Source organism: Ziziphus jujuba, chromosome 1 (genome assembly GCF_031755915.1).
Source record: "Ziziphus jujuba cultivar Dongzao chromosome 1, ASM3175591v1".
Taxonomy (NCBI): domain Eukaryota; kingdom Viridiplantae; phylum Streptophyta; class Magnoliopsida; order Rosales; family Rhamnaceae; genus Ziziphus; species Ziziphus jujuba.
In genome coordinates, this window is record NC_083379.1 from 2210370 (window position 1) to 2227550 (window position 17181).

Sequence of the window (17181 nt, forward strand, 5' to 3'; positions counted from 1 at the left end):
GAGTCTGTTGAAGATACTTGATTAGTTCTTCATTGAATGGAGACTTCAACGTGCTTTATACTTCTAGAGGGCTTCAAAAAGTTTGTTGGATTCCATATTTTCTACCATCTAATTTGATGAATTTTCCTGCAAGAGGCATATATTAGCATTTCTTTGTTTTACTAATGTATATTGTATTCCTCGACTATTGTTAGTTATTGTTGTGGGGTACACCTCTAAATATATACCCTGGAATGTTTCCTTGTGGGCAGCTGTCAAATTGTCTGTTTGAATATCATGTAAACAGTTATAGGATTTGAAAGAATGATTCAACAAACTTTTGGTATCTATATGTTCAAGTAGCTCTCTTTTGTGGTCGGCCTTTCAAAATCCCTAAGCATAAACAGGCTTGTAATTTGACCAACAAGTTTGTGGTAGCAAAGTTAAATTTGTTGGTGTTTATGGTATGATGGATGGCTTGTAATGTCTCCTTTATTTAGGCTCGTAATGTCTACTTTATTTATGTTTTACAATCCATAATTTGGTACTAGGTTTATAGCTTTTGTCCTTTCCCTTCAATGTAATCATGACTTGGATATTGTGTTTGGTCTATGTGATATTTTGGTGCCAGAATAGATGCTCTTTGGGCAATTCTGCATTCTGGCCTCTGCTGTTCATTGCATATCATGTTGCTTTAATTGGAATTAGGTGCCTCTTTTCCCTTTTATGTGATATGGTTGTCTGTCTGAAGGTCTATCTTCTTTAACAATATTCGAATTTTCTTTTGTGGGGTCAGTTACTTGTAATGGTTTGGCTGAGCAGTAGCGTGGCCTTCAGGTGCCTCTATTATGATTTTTCAATTCTATCAATCGTCAAAATCTAAATAATAGGGATATGAATTTGAATTTCTGAATCCTCCCTATTACTCAACGTGTTGGTGGTTGTATTTCTAGCATAAAGGCTATGGAGCCCAACGAAATTATAAAAACTAGGAGCCAAACAAGGATTGGGTATCCTGCTAAACAAACATCAATTAAGAGCCTTGGAGGATATTTGCGCATTCTAAGCATTGGTTATTGATTTCTTAGTCTTCATCACTCATTCACTACACTATTTCTTTTCGAAACTGTTTACCGCTTGTAATTGATGCATATGCGTATAATCAAACTTATTGCTAGTTGTTTCTCTCATTCACTTCGGGAAATGGCTTTTGTCCTGCTAAGGTATTGTTGCTAGTGTATTGAACTGAGTTGATATTTTAGACCGATTGATGGTTTGTTTGGCTGTGAGATTTATTGCTTGTTCAGGTAAGATGTATACGTGTTATGCGTTAAAGTGATAAATATAGCTCTCGATTGCAACCAAACTAGGTCCATTACCATTGAGTGTGATAGAATTGAAGATCAATAAGTTTGCAGTCTTTTGGTTTTTCTTTTTTTTTGCTTTCTGTTTTTTGGTTTTTTATTTTATTTATTATATAATGCGTCCCTCCAATTGTTGGTGAACTTTATTAATCTGGTAAAAGTAAGATTTGAAGTCCTCACTGAAGTTTTTTAAGTTTGCGTTCTGTGTATGAATTAATCAACGCCAATCTTGGAATCTACGTAGCTACGTTTGAAGACAACGGCATTGTGGTTGTGAAACTGTGGGAACTGAGAGCAAATTCTCAAAGGAGTATAAATTTGGGTTTCGATTAAACAATTACATTGTAACATAACACAAACGTCAAGTCAAAATTGAAATCATCATCAATTGTTTGCCAATGCATAAAAGTAGGAAAGGTATTTTCCATTTATCAAAAGGATAATTGTTTTTACATGAATAATATTCGAAACTGCATAGGAATTGGACAAATTTTCCCACATAATATGTGATACTTATTTACAGAACAAAAAAAGATAGATCTCTAGCTATATCATCGTAATAGACCCCAACATAGGTATTATTCTATGTTTAACAAATTAACCAATCAACTATCTTTCCTTATGCATGCATGCTATATGTATATATATATATATATAGTATAATAATATATATACCATCACAAAATACCTACTTGGCTGTCACAAAACTCTAACCCTTATACAAACTTCAAAAGTAACAATATTGATAATATATATATATAATCATACCCTTTTTAAGGATACTTTTGCCCCTCATCTACTGAAGTAATTACGTGGAGAGAACAATCGACGAGGAGAGAACATCCCCATATATCTGGGCGAAGCAAGACCGTCGATGGAACGATACTCGGGCATGATGAAACCTTCTCTCTCCTCTCGTCGGGACCCACTTGCTCTGCTATGTCCATTGAAAGTCCCATACTTGACCAACTTCCCAACCCACGATTTCTTCTTAGGTGGGGTCCTGTGGCCCCCATTCATCTTCTGACTTAGGTACTCCTTCACGGCATGCAAACCCTGCTCGAAAACCTCCATTGGAGGAGAAACCATGGGGTTGCCTTCGACGCTGAGCTTCTGCATCTTTTTCAGGCAGCCTAGGGAGTCCGGGAGGCTGGTGAGCTTGTTATAGCTCACGTCTAGTTCTACAAGGGAAAGGAGGAGACCTATGGAGTATGGTAGGGTGCCGAGGTATTGGAAATTTTGGCTGACGTTGAGAACTTCGAGGTTGATAAGGTTTTCGAGGTCTTCCGGAAGTGATCGGAGGCAGTTGAGGCGGACATCTAATACTCTCAGAGCCGTCAGGTGGCTCAGAGAGCGCGGTAAGAATACGAGTTTGTTGGAGTTTACGGAGAGTTTCTTGAGATTTGTGAGCTCGAAACCAATGGTATCTGGTAGTTTGCTCAGCTTGTTGAAGTTGGCATTTAGCTCTTCTAAGGATCTGCATGCATTGCAATTTATAAATGAAACTATAATAATAATAAAAAGCAATTTATTGTCTAAAATTGATAATACTGTTTTAACGACTAAAAAATAATAAATGTTGCTCAAACAGTATTTAATATTATTTGTTAAAAGTTTTAGAGGTAGTTTTAAAAATATAAAAAGGCTCAAGTCTGCAGTTTTAAAGTAGAGCATTTCTAAGATGATTTTTGTTCATTATATATTCTTTAAGAATCAATTTTTAAAAATAAACTTCAACCTATTCTATATTTTGATTTTTTAAAATATAGAATTGGTTTAGTTTTCCAAATTTAAAGAACCAGAAATAATTTTTATTTTTAATATTATATTAATATTATTTAATGTTTATCAAATTCCAAAATTATTATATTATATTAATATAATTTAAAAATATTTATGGTTAAAAACAAAAAACAAAAAAGAAAAGAAATAAATATAACAATAAATATCTATTAACAAAATAAAAATAAAAAATATGATATAAAAAGTATTGTTGAACAAGTTTTAAAAATTCTATTTGTTATATTTAAAAATATTTTTTATTATATAAAAGATGATTTTTAAAATAAAAAAATCCCTTGAGATGTTCTCAGCTTTTATTGAATTATCTAATGTGTTTATTGATTTTTTTTTTTTAAATAAAAATTTGAAAAAGATCAGATCACATAGATAACTGAATAAAAATGAGGAATTAATGCGGTGTTTTGTGACTGGAACCATTTTGTGGAAAAAGAAAGGCGCATATATATGCAGATGAGCAATTAATAACGTTGAGACTATCTCAACGAAAAGCTAGGCTGACCTAATTTAAAGTGGGTTTCGTCTATCTTGGAGATAATAAACAGTCTTTGGGATGCTCAAAGTCAGCCGTTTCTTTGTTCAATTTGCATGCGTGCTTTACTTTTTTCATATAAAGGGGGGTTATTCATACATTCAATACATTTTTTACTTTTATCTATATTCCATTTATTTCCTTCTCCCATTCAATTTTTGCATTCAAACTACAATTATTATACCTAATTGACTAAACTCGAATAGAATTACACCACTGCCCTATTGCAAGTTGTTTAATGAACTATAGAATTACAAAAGCATTTTCATATATAATCTTGCTCAAAAGAGATTGAATTTATTTTATAAGGTACAAATTTAATATCAAACATTATTTCGAAAAAAATTCGTTTCATTTTAAAATAAACATATTTATTCTATAAACATGTTACATCATAGATTATTTATTCTGTAATAAAATTGACTATTTAAAAATAACATTTGAAGTTAAATTTTTATTTTATAAAGTGAATCTGATTTTTTTAGCAAAATAGTATATATATATATATATATATTTATATATAATCTTATTGAGAAAAATAATCATCATATCAAGTTTTAAAGATTTTTCAGATAAAATATATGCATCAAGTAAAAAAAGATAAGTAATCAGTTAACTCAATTTCATATTTCATCGTTGTAAATGTTAAGGACTCATACTTTCAGAAACTTGCACACCAAAAAGATTATATATAAAACTAGCTGGTCACCCCATCCTATTTTTGACGATAGCATGCAATTTTTTTTTATACTTTTTTTAAATGTTATGTTCTTGAAAACTTATTTCATGTAATATATATATATATATATATATATATATATATATATATATATCTATATATATTTATATATATATATATATATATATTTTTTTTTTTTTTTTCTTTTTCATATCTTATAATTTATGCATTTCGTGTTCTATTTGGAATCTGGAAAATTATATGCCTCGTATGAGTTCTCAAATTATTTATATATAACCAGTCCGTGGATTTTTGCTGGTTTTTTCCTAACATATTGATTTCTTTCAAAACGATACAATCTCCTTTTTTCCCTTAAAAAAAGTATGCACAAAAGTGTCACATCAAATCATGATGGCGGTTTGATCCTATTAACTAATTAAAGGATTATACAAATATGTTTGAAATCATTTTGTTTGCCATTTTACTAGTACCATTTCACAGGAGGCCAGACTCTTTTTTTTTATTTTTTATTTTTTTTTATTTTTCAAGGGCTCTATATTCACAAACCCACTCTATAATATTATATATTAACTATTTCTTGTTAGAATTAATTAACTCGAGGAAGACCATTTTATTTATTTATGAAGAATGGGGTTATCAACTATATATGTATTTCAATGTTTTCTATCCTTTTCAACTTCTGCAAGGTCATGGGATTTCTAGCTAGTGATAGATACATAAATATATACAATATACTATAATAATACACAGATCGAAAGTAGATCCCATGAATTATTCATTCACAGATTTTAATTAGCAATATACAACTCAAAAAACATGGAATTCTAATTCTATACCAATGTTTTTTTTTTGTTTTTTTTTGTTTTTTTTTTGGTTCTTTTGGTCAGTGATATTTCTTTATCAATCTAAAATCGGTAGTATGTGCATGCATGTGAATAAAAGTGGGTGAGAAGAAATTAAAAACCTGCAATTTTCAATAGTTTTGGGGAGGGACTCCAGAAGATTCCCAGAAACATTCAAAATCTTGAGCTTGGAGAGACAGCCAATGGAGTTTGGGAGGAATTTAAGCTGATTGGAGCGCACGTCCAACACTACCACATTTAGTAATCTTGCTGTCAACGACTCTGGTATGCTCTGTGGATTTAATTAACAATAAAAATAAACATAATTTAGAAGAATATTAATTTATTATTAATTAATCAATCTGAACAAAATTAATATTTATTAGCAATATTCAAATTTTGTTTACAAGGGATTTTTTTTTTTTTTTAAATGTATAGGAGATTTAGCAACAGCTAAATTTGCCTTTGCATTCTGTAAAGGGACAGGTAAGCCAAGGGAAGACTAAATAGCAATAACTAAAACATTTAATATGGTACTGATAACGAGAAGATGACAATGATGGGTATAAAATTTTATACTTAACGATGCTTATCCCACTATGAAATAGATACCCAAAAAATGAGTAAGAGAATTGAATTTTTTTTATTTTATTTTTTTCCTGAATAAGAAAACCATATGATATAAAGTATTTTTGTGAGATGAGAAAAAAGGAGCCAACCATACACAATCTGATAAAGCTAGCCCAGGTGATAATATTAGGTTGTGGTTTGACTGAAATTGCATTTAGCTGAATAAGGGACAAAATGTTATCAGGATTTTGAGGCTCTCCTTTTCTTTTGGTTCTGTAAAAATAAAGAAAGAAATAATATAATACTAATATTGCAAATCCGTTTGCCAGTATCTCCATCTCTCTCTTTCCTTGAAAGTTGAAACCTCATATGGTAGTTGAGAAAATGAAGGAAAATGGAGAGGAATTTTTACTATATATCCTTAGATTAACAACCTCCATTAGTCGAGTAGTAAATTTTCTCACTTTAAAATCAATATTTAAAAAAAAAAAAATTGCATAGCAAAGATGAAATAATTAGTTCAATTAAGGGTCAAAATGATATTAAAAAGAAGAAATTAAATATATACCTGAAGATTGTTGTTGGAAAGATCGAGCTTACAAACAGTTGCCAAATTAAGAGAAGGATTAGGAAGGCATTCCAAAGACATGCCACTCAAATCCACAATTTCAAACCTCTCTTCTTCAATGGATTTTCTTCTTTCATGACCATTATCATTATTATTAACACCTTTTTTCTTTCTCATCAAAAGCTGAGGTTGAAGCTGCTGCTGCTGTTGTTGATGCTCGTACATCATCTCGAATTAATCACCAGATTAATAATAATAATAATAATTTTTTTTTTCCCAAATAGAGAAATCAATATGGAAAAACGAGAGAGGAGAAAAAAAAAAAAAAGTTCCAGCAAACAGAAAATGAAAGAGAGAAAAAGAAAGAGAAAGGAAAAAATAGTTTGTGTGTGAAAGTGGGTGTTTGGGACTCGGAAAGAAAAAGAAAGAAAGAGCGTAAATATATCCACGGAGATAGCAAGGACGTACGGATGGGAAAAGCTGGTGGGTACGTGACACGTGTGTGTGACGTGGACTACGTAAAAGTACAAGGCCGTATGCTTTGGTGGGTTGCGTGGCCCAGTCTCCAACTTTGAGAAAGTCAACTCCCTCCCACATTATCAGTTGAATATCATCGGCCAACCGCGAATCTCGCTCCTCTCTCTAATTATTTGGGTGTTGGACCAAATCCAACTTGGGATTTTTTTATTTTTTATAAACTTGGGATTTTTTCTTTTATTTACATGATTTGGTTCATTGACTAACTAATTTTTATTCTATTCCTTGTATTTCAATTTAATTTCATGCACTAAAAGGCTATAAATTATAATTTTGAGAAGTAAGGGCCATAAATTGATTGATCTATCTACGCTACACTGTGATTAAAGCTCGACTTAATTATTTTCCAATGGATTTATGATAATATCGTATGAATATACTTAACTATATATTATATATTAAAGTCTTCTGAGCATCAGTTCTTTTTCATAACATCACAACAACAAAAAGGAGCATTAGCCATGGGATTTTCAGTCCCTATATGAATTGTTATGGCTAAAAATACTTTTGGCAAAATAAATAGTTTTTAGCCACAACAATTAATTTTAACTAATTTTAACTGTAAAGATTGTTATTGCTGAGAGTAGGGTTAAAAACTTTTAGCCACAAGATATTGTGACAAAATACTTTTAAACAAAGGAGTTATTGGGCACAATCTGATAACAGCTTTAATTATAACCAAAAACATTTACCCATCAAATATAAATCTTTAACCACTAATTTTTGTTGTGGCCAATACTTTGTTTCTTCATAGTGCATGTGGCTAAACAATTTGGTTCCATAACAGATTTTATTACTTAAGTTAATTTATTCGACTCATCAAAATTAATTAAATAGACCGCAAATATAAGAGTATAATTTCTTGCCAAAAGAAAACACAAATATTTTTTTTTTAATATATAAAAAATAGACCTTTTGAAATTATGTGAATTATCCATTTTAATAGTTAAAATGAATAACAATTCATTTCCCTACCTGTTTCGAATCCTTCATATGGTCATTTCCAACTGTCTTCTCAAATAATAATTTTAAGTTTGAATTCCCATAAAATAAAAAGAGAAAAACAAAATATATATATATATATATATATAGAAGATTAATGTTTCAAAAAGGGCCAAAAAAAAAAAAAAAGTCTAGAAGATTTAGGCGTGATCCTTAAAAAGGTATATATCCTTTCTTTCTTATAAACATTATGTGCTAGAAATTGCATATTCATACACAACACATGAACTCGACTGCACTGTTTGAGAAATTTACTGGGCTGTTTCTGAGGGACAGCTAAAATCAAGCTTATAGATTATGTAAATAAAGTGCTTGTTACAAAACTAGTTCGAAAATGCTAACAAGTCTGTTCATAAATTGTATAACCACATTTTATTACTTCGTCAAAATGCCATTATCTGGCTGAGGACGTCCAGTTTATGTGAAACATATGCAACCTAGTTATATATATCAGATTTATATAAGAAAGGTAATAGGGTAGTGAAACATAAGAAAGGTAATAGGGTAGTGATTTTCAAATTTCAGAATATCAGAATCCGACAGTACGTAATTATACCTCTTTTTTGGTCGGGACATTACCTACTATCAAATAAAAGAACATGCCCAACCGGACACATCATATAACCCAAACAAAACTAAAAACAGATTTTTTTTTTTTTAACATATATATATATATATATATGTGTGTATGTATATAGGTTAACCTGCCAAATCAAAATGACTTTTCCTTTCACAACTTTGTCTAGACTTTAGATTAATCCAACCTTTGTATCTCTTATATCTTTATATGTTATACATTTGATCATAATTTGTTTTCTGTTTGTTTTTTTCCCCTCAAAACACATAATTCGAAACATTTACCAAAAACATAAGGACATGTCGTTCGTATAATATATTAATATAATGAACGGCATCTTCTTATATATTAATATTTTTTCCATCAAACAAATAAAGGAAACCCGTTTTTTCAAGTAAGAGATTAAAATAAAACAAATCGAATGGCACAATGGCACATGGCACATGGTTTCGTTAGGCCGTACATTAAATTTTGTTGTCTAACAAGAGAGATATACTATTCTCCCGTAAACTCCAAGTGCACATGCTAGATCTAGATGATTTGGTTATATACATATATTATACGTATGTATCCTGAGAGGCTGAGAGACAAGACAAATGACTTATAATGAAATATATAAAACATGTTTTATATATATATATATATATGCATGCATATATAGCTGTATTATAGAGGGTCGATCGTCAGGAATATATATAGGCTAGCTATTGCTTGTTGTCTGCTTGTAAGGTATATTAGTCAATGGTCAATGATTGTTTGTGTATTTTATGTTCTATGCTATATATTTTTTGTAACTTGTCATTTTTTAATTGGGGATAAAATATTATTTCATATTTGAAAATAAAAGAAAAAAATAAGAACAAATTAAAAAATAATACCAGACAGAGAATTTAAGATGGAAATTTGTTCACTAATTGATTTTTACTTCTTCAGAAAAGAACCTTGAAAAGAACCATTGATTTTGAATAAGACAGAATTCAGGTTAGTTAGCTATGTAATTTGATAACGATTAATAAGGCACCAGCTAGATGCGTCATATTGTAAGATTCCTTCAGATAAATTGCCCAAGAAACTGGACAAGTTAACATATATGCTTTATGTCATATTTGTGCATGTTCAAATTAACAGCGGCTTCTTTCATGACTATTAATCGTGAAGAAAGATCTTTTTCTTGTAATAGTGATATTCCATTATTATATTAATCTGTCAGTCTCTTATAATTTTGTCCGTCTAATAAAATTATTATTATAGACCTAGCCATGAGGTCACCCCTTTCAAATTTGATTAAAAAAAAAATAAAACCATTTAAAAATTCTAAGGTCTCTCACAATCTTTAACGTATACACCAATATTTTCTATTAATTCTATCTCTCAAGATATTTATTGTAGTACACAATATAAAAAATTATTACTTGGTGTTTAATCTTAAATCTTATCAAGTTCCTTAAATCTAATAAATTAATTTTTTGTCATTAATTTTTGTTAAGTTATCATCAAATATTAATTAATTAATTGTTGAAAGTCAAGTTGAACCGGTGAAGAGCTTCTAGGAAACGTCCTCTAAAATGCTTTGATACTTTAAAATATATGGATCTTCATTCATCCATACTTTAATGACAATGTCCTTGATAAATGAGTTTGACAAACCGGCCATCATTACCTTTAATTGAAGATGATAAAAGGGGGAAAAAAAAAATTAAAATTTTCCTTTTCTTTATATGTAAATCTATAAAACATGAAAAATTATACAATTGAATAAGAATAACAAAAAAAAAAAAAAAACATTTAACTAATTAGTAGAGTTAATCAAAATTTTTGTTGGACGGTATTTGCAATTGTTTGTAAACTTTGATTAGTGCGCATGACGTACGCTCGCAAGTTGCATGATATTTATTATGTACACATTAATGCTCTAGTGTTAAGTGTTTGGTACTTTTCTTTTTTTGGTAAAAGGATCATTCATTGAGAGAAAAAACACAAAAACAGAACCTCCAGCAAAGAGGCTTACAAAACAAGGCCACAGCTAAGTAAATCCGAGGCCAAAATGTTAAGTGTTTGGTACTTGCTGACAAAGTTAAGGAGCATATTCTAATTAAAAAGTTAAACTAACTCAAACTTGAATTAATTGAATTGAAGTAAACTAAAAAGTTTAAAATGTATAGAGCCTAGGAAAGGGTGGTTTAAGTGTCAAGACTCAAGTAGCTAGCTAGGCTGAAAATTGAGTTTTAAAAGTCCCAAGAAAAAAATAAAAACTTATTGCATGCGGCCGAATAAACCGTATCTTGTAAGCATGATTATTCTAAAATTGCCGCTAATTGTGTTGTCTAACAGCTAGTGACAAAAGCTAATATTATTTTTTGGACAAAAATTCAGACTTTGAACCACCCCAACTTTTGTTTCCATTCTCTAATCCTAATATTGAAAACAAAAAAAAAAAAAAAACAAAAAAACAAAAAAAAAAAGAAAAAGAAAAAAGTAGTAGTCATAAAATCATTGAAAATATCCTTCCAAGTTCAGGATGTTGTCATTTATAATGAATATAATATTGTCAAAAAAATAAAATAAAATTTGCTCTGTGCTCTTAAGGCATAGCTCTAGTCACATTAAAATTGTTTAAAGATATAAAATAATAATAATAATAAAATTTAGGACCCATAATATTTGTGACGAATTACGCGTTGTGTGGGTGTTTGCATTGAACGCAAAAGCTGATCTGCACCGATAGCAAAAAAATGGTGTATGCCAGGGATATACCTTAAGACAACGTTTTCTATATTTTATTTTTAGAATAATATGAAACCAAACCTACCTAAAGTCCTAGGGATATTGTTATTTGCAACTAGAAGTATAAATTATTCTCGTATAAGTTTATTATCTGAATTTCCTTTACTTATTTTAATATATTATATAATTTAGACTTGCATATAACTATTTTAAACATATATTCAATATTAGATATCAAAAGCATATACTGAGTAGTTAGTACCTACCTGAGTATATGATATATAGAATGTATTTGGTACTGTTGCTTACGCGTTCTAAGATAGATATTGGTAAAACGATAGATAGACAATGAGACAAAGATATTAACTCTTTCAAAACTAATATTAAATATGAGAGATATTATATTACAAGGTTTATCGATTTGTTGGTAAACACGAATTAACAAGAATTCCCATTTTTATTTAACTACATTCCACGTGATCAAAGTAAGAACCCATTCCTTCTTCCTCTCTTCTTTTTCATCGTCTCATTTTTTATTTTATTTTATTTTGTCTCTACTTTCAATTAGTGAGGTCATATAATTTCTTAGAGTGTTTGACCAGCCATGTACAAGTTGTAATATAAGTCAATGTTTTAATTTAAGGTTATATTTATTAAACCTGCCGTAACTAAACAACCAAGTTCCATTAATATATAATTAAAATCATAAAATATATAAGGATTAATTAAGTCAGATTAATATTGTCTCGTCCGTGCAAGACGTACGGTTACAAGTCAAAGAATTGTTGGTACTGTTTTAAGAAACTGACTGTTCCCCTTCAAAAAAAAGAAAAAAAAAAAAAGGGAAAAAAGAAACTGACTCTTCAAATATACTATACTATATAAGATTCAAAGTTCATCAAATTAGTTCCATATAATTACCCCAATTAAGTGCAAACAACTCTCTCTTCCAATTTTGTTTATAATATTGTATAGTACAGAGATGGTACTGAAAAATTATGTATATAAATACACCCACCATCGACATATCTTTCTTCGTGGTGAAATTTAAGAAAAGTTTGTCAATTTCTTTACACATATTAACCATAGAATATGCTTAATTAGTCAAAGATAATAATCACAATTAGAGAGAGGAAAATAATATATAAAAAAACTCCTACAGCCACCCTTATTATACTTTATTCGTCCGTGATGTATATGCTATAAACATTTATTTTAGAGAGACGGAAGAAAGAATTAAATTATGAGATAAAAAATAGTTAATAATAAAAATGAAGTCAACAGAAACCTACTTCCGCATAGAGACAAAAAATCTTATGCTAGATTTCTGGTGGAAGCCGCCTCACAGTACAAAACATTATCAACAATATTAGAAAAGAAATTGGATTTGAAAAATGGAAAAAGATTCGGGATAAGGTTGAGATTTCCTAATTTTTATAGAGATAATCTAATGACAATGTACATTTTTATGTGAGATTTTGAATTTGATTAGTAACTTTAATAATAATAATAAAAAAAAAGATATAAGAACTATAGAGATTTAAATTTAGAACTTGAAAACATTAACTTTGTCACATATATTATTTACATTTTCAAGAAATTCTTGCCTCTCCAATATTTCTTTTCTAGTTCATGCATTTAGGTCCTTCATATCACTGTATAAACTAATATGAACATAAAATTGACAAGAAAGAAATGGGAGAATTTCCACTTGTATGTTGATTAAGGTCTATGACCCTTTATTTTTGTTCTAGAAAATGACATTTCCAAGTAAAACAAAAAATAATAATAATAATAATAATAATAAATAAATGAATGAGATGAGGAAAGCTCTATGATAGAAGGACAATTAAGTATATAAAAATCAATCCAAAGGTAGAAGACTTAGTGCAAACAAAGAGGAATATTATATTAAAGGTTTTAAACTCTAAATTATCTGAGAACCTAGTAGAGAATTAACTCTGGCATTATCTAGAGAAAATGAGCGCTTAACTTTTCAGTTGTTTTCTGAAAGATAAGGCCTTTTACTTGGTTGTTACAGAAAAGTTTGTATGGCCGTTGAGTTATTAGGATTTGATTAATGTAATGCATACTATACATATATATTATCATTTACAATAATTTTCCTTTTTCCTCTAGCTCCAAATGGTAGGTATAAGTGATTTGTCAAGTGAATCAGTTTTATTGGATGCTATAAATATATATTTTGCATACATGAAATTAGTTTAAGTTGTTATTAAAATGGTCTTAATTGAAAGACACTGGCACAAGCATTATTTCGTTTTTATAATTTCTCTTGGGTTTGATTTGCAAAAAAAAAAAAAAAAAAAAAAAATGTTGTTTGGGCTTTTTGTAATTTAAAGGGCACGCATTGTTGCTTGGGCTTTACTTGTAATTTAAAGGGTTAAGAGATTTGTAAGCCCAGAAGAAACAAATAGCCCCAAAACTCAATCATATATGCATTTGATTCAACAGGTGGTCAGTACAAGCCCTGATTTTGCCTAATAGTAAGTGAGCGAATGACTTGAGCCATACAGCCTATATAAAAAGAAAAACTCCCTACAAAGAATAGCACCATAAGATATTGAGCATTATACTTTGTGGGGCAAGTAAATGAGTCACAAAACAAAGCCACGGAAGATTGAATTTGAGTATTGACTTTAATGACCACTCAATAAAGGGTATGTTATACACTCTTTAAGTCCACGTCTACATGTAAAAATAGGGTGTCCAAATAATAATAATAAGCATGTCAAGTTCTAGACCTGTGATTATAATCCGTTTCTTTAAAAAGATTCAAATCGGGTTAGAATCGGGTCAGTAGATAGTAAGAGAAATGATGATGTACATCTCCTGGTAAGTAACGGACATGTTCCAAATGTTTCCCTTTTGTAGTCTTTCTCAAAAGTGAGTGTTTGCGTTTGAGGGTTGAGTTGTCTTTGCTGTCTGGATTTGTGTCATTCAATAAATTCTCTCTCGTTGTTTTCTGCTTTTTTTCAGGTCGGCGTTTTGAGTATTTATCCTCAGCAATGGAAAAGAGAAGGAAAGAAAGAAAGAGAATGAGAGAAAGAGAATGGCAATGGACCTAAGGCAGATTGTAGCTGCGCTTCTAACACTCTCTATGTTTTTAATGCTGGCTAACATGATCAAAAGAGACCATTTTGATTCTCTTCAAGTATGTCTTATTATATATGCATACAAACACACACACACACACACACACACACACACACACACACACACACACACACACACACAGCTTTTCTAATTTGATTCTTTGCTAATTTGCTAGTGAATATATATATATATATATATATATATATATATTTTTTATGAAGTATGAAGAGGCGATCCACGGTGATTAAAGATGTTATTAGTATAGTCTTTAACCGTTCGAAATTATAATATATACTTTTATTTATTCATTTAATTCATAATTTCTCAATTATATAGGAGATTTCTATATTTATTTAGCAATTATATAGCTTTTAAATATTTTTATTCTATAAATATGAAAAAGCAATTGGAGGGTGGTTAAACCTTGTCAGAATAGTTGTTATATGTTCGAAATGATGACAAGTATTCTTAATTATTTTTTGTTGAATCAATTTACTATTAAATTCACCATTTCTCAATCTTTTAGAAGCTATTTTTATTTGTTCAGCGACAACTATATACTATTCTTGCAATATATAAGCAAGTTTTTGGAGCAATCAAAATGGTTATCAATTTAATACAATATTAAACTCTCATTCTTTGTCTTCAAAGGGCGAAAAAGAATATTGCGCAAGGATTTTGAAGTTTCGATTGTGAGGGTTATTTTTTTTTTCTTTATAACTTATTTTTATATTGGTGATAAAGTTAATATTTTTTATTGACTTAATAGCAATATTGTTCTTAATTAATTGCAGATAAATCTTCCAGTAACATCAAGTGTAGAGAATGATGTTATAAAGGTGACAGAAAGAAGCCTTGCCAAATTACCAGTTGTGAGTAAAAGTCCTTGGAAGGAAGATCTTGAAGCAGCACCAAAACCCTGCTGGAGCAAGCCTGAAATATCAAGTGAAGTTTTTGGTTTTGTTTTTTGTTTAGCTAAAAAATGAAGCTTTTGTTTGTACACTTTTGGATGACTTTCAGTTATTTTATGATTAAACTTGTCCAAATTTTCAAAATAGTTCCTCATAGTTCTTTCAAAATTTCATTTTTAGCAGAAATTGGTCAGCAGTCTAAAGGTTTCATCACATTCTCATTGACAGGTGGTCCTGAGTGTCATGCCTCACAGGTGTTTTCTGCAAACAAATCTTTTATTAGAGCTTTTACTCCTTCTGTTGGTCTCATAGCTTAATTTTAGGTTGATAGTTGGGCAAATTATATGGAAATTGGACAGAGACACCAAATTATATATAATCTAGGGTCAGATTGTTCGTGTTTTAGTAAATACTACCTGCTTTTTTTTTTTTTTTTAATATTATAAATGTGAGTATTAGAAGAGTAATTTTGTTTTCTTCATGAGCATGGTTTTCACAGATTGCTGATGGAGTAGCAGTGGCAAGATATCTAGGAGCAACGCTTGTGCTTCCTAACATAGTCGCCATGGGAAGCAAACCAAGGGTGAGGAGGTAAGTGCTTGAAGTTGAAGGAAGAAATAAAATTTTAAAGTGTTTCTTCTCCTTCAATATAGTTATCAAATTTTGTTTTTAATTTTTATAATTGAAGGTACTTGGGAGATATTTATGATGTTGAAAAGATTCTCAATACCCTTGATGACATAGTTAGAGTGACAAAGTATCAGCCTAATGAACCAAATAAGGGAAAACTCATTAGGGTCCCTAGCAGAGTTTCTGGAAACTATATTGAACAGAACATTGCTCCAGTATTTAGGAAAAGAGGAAGTTCAAGGCTTGAAATCTACTGCCCTTCGGCGCAGATGATAGATGAAGAAAAGACCAAACATTTGGATTCATTTGCATGCTTGACAATGTTTGGGACCCTGCAGCTTCAACCAGAGTTGCAGCAAGTTGTTGAATCTGTAGTTAACCGGCTAAGAAATTTCAGCCAGAAGACGAATGGCAAGTTTGTTGCGGTGGACTTGCAAAAGGGTTGTCTAGGAAGTGCACAAGGTGCAAGAAAAATGTGTTACCATGCAGAGGAGGTTGGAAAGTTCTTAAAGAAGATTGGTTTTGACAGAGATACTACAATTTATCTGACTCAATCTCAATGGTCTAGCAGTTTAGATTCTCTAGGAGAATTCTTTCCGAATACATATACAAAGGTAAGAAATTATCTGTTTTCTTTTTCTCTGTTATTCAAAAATTTTATCATTTTAGTACACAAAATGAATTGAAACTATATTGCTTATGTTCTATGTGAATAGAATAGACTGTGTAGATTAATTTCCAATTCTGCACCAGGAAAGTATGCTATCAGCAGATAAGAAGACGAAGTTTCTCAACTCAGAAATCTCAGATATGGAAAAGGTTATCGATTTCTACATATGTTCTCAAAGTGATGTTTTCGTTCCGGCGACCTTTGGCCTGTTCTACTCAACTGTTGCAGGCATGAGAATTGCTTCAGGGAGGAATCAGATACTTGTTCCTTCTCAGATAATGACTTCAAGTGTTGCTACTGAATATGTATCCCCATACATATCAGAAAAGAACCATCTTGCTTATTCATGTTGCTGTTGATCTATTATTCTAGACCACAACTGCAATGAGGGAATCAGGCACTGAAAGAAAGCTATATATCAGTAGCTCTTTTTTTAAGTAATTGTGCGAATTAGTTTTTCTTCTTGTTCTTTCTTTGGTTCAAGTTAGAAACTACCCCAAGTGTGGATTATATGCTTTGGATAAAATGTATTATACAATATTAGCCATAAATTAAGTTACTAAAAAACTTGTTTTACTTTACAAAATCTTTGTATAACTTAGTCCTATTGTAATTTGGAAGTGTAATATATTGGTGTTTTAGCATTCCTTTTTTATAG

General features: G+C 30.2%; 2 protein-coding genes across 3 annotated transcripts; one reads left to right on the forward strand and one right to left on the reverse strand.

Moving 5' to 3' along the window:
* Nucleotides 1-1618: 1618 nt before the first annotated feature.
* Nucleotides 1619-6755, reverse strand: LOC107432570 (plant intracellular Ras-group-related LRR protein 6). The gene is made up of 3 exons (XM_016043778.4): nt 6356-6755; nt 5340-5509; nt 1619-2820 (listed from the first exon to the last, which is right to left on the reverse strand). Exons 1-3 carry the CDS (start codon nt 6581-6583, stop codon nt 2136-2138), a joined length of 1083 nt encoding a protein of 360 aa, XP_015899264.2. The 5' UTR covers nt 6584-6755; the 3' UTR covers nt 1619-2135.
* Nucleotides 6756-14033: 7278 nt separating this feature from the next.
* On the forward strand, nt 14034-17170 carry LOC107430756 (protein MANNAN SYNTHESIS-RELATED). 2 transcript variants are annotated; one of them, XM_048470826.2, is made up of 7 exons: nt 14034-14051; nt 14196-14370; nt 15107-15257; nt 15407-15477; nt 15723-15814; nt 15912-16467; nt 16607-17170. In XM_048470826.2, the coding sequence occupies exons 2-7, from the start codon at nt 14269-14271 to the stop codon at nt 16880-16882; spliced, it is 1248 nt and encodes a 415-aa protein (XP_048326783.2). In that variant the 5' UTR covers nt 14034-14051; nt 14196-14268; the 3' UTR covers nt 16883-17170. The 2 variants fall into 2 exon arrangements, with proteins under 2 accessions (XP_048326783.2, XP_048326786.2); XM_048470829.2 differs by lacking the exon at nt 14034-14051 and having other exon boundaries at nt 14130-14370; nt 15452-15477.
* Nucleotides 17171-17181: the final 11 nt, after the last annotated feature.

Excerpts from the sequence above, each read along its gene's own strand:
- LOC107432570 (XM_016043778.4), bottom strand. The coding sequence starts at position 6,583 with ATGATGTACGAGCATCAACAACAGCAGCAGCAGCTTCAACCTCAGCTT. Across the intron at positions 5,510-6,355 it reads TTTCCAACAACAATCTTCAG|AGCATACCAGAGTCGTTGAC; the intron begins GTATATATTTAA and ends TTAAATCCACAG. Across the intron at positions 2,821-5,339 it reads AAAACTATTGAAAATTGCAG|ATCCTTAGAAGAGCTAAATG; the intron begins GTTTTTAATTTC and ends CAATGCATGCAG.
- LOC107430756 (XM_048470826.2), top strand. The coding sequence starts at position 14,269 with ATGGCAATGGACCTAAGGCAGATTGTAGCTGCGCTTCTAACACTCTCT. Across the intron at positions 14,371-15,106 it reads ACCATTTTGATTCTCTTCAA|ATAAATCTTCCAGTAACATC; the intron begins GTATGTCTTATT and ends AATTAATTGCAG. Across the intron at positions 15,478-15,722 it reads CTGAGTGTCATGCCTCACAG|ATTGCTGATGGAGTAGCAGT; the intron begins GTGTTTTCTGCA and ends TGGTTTTCACAG.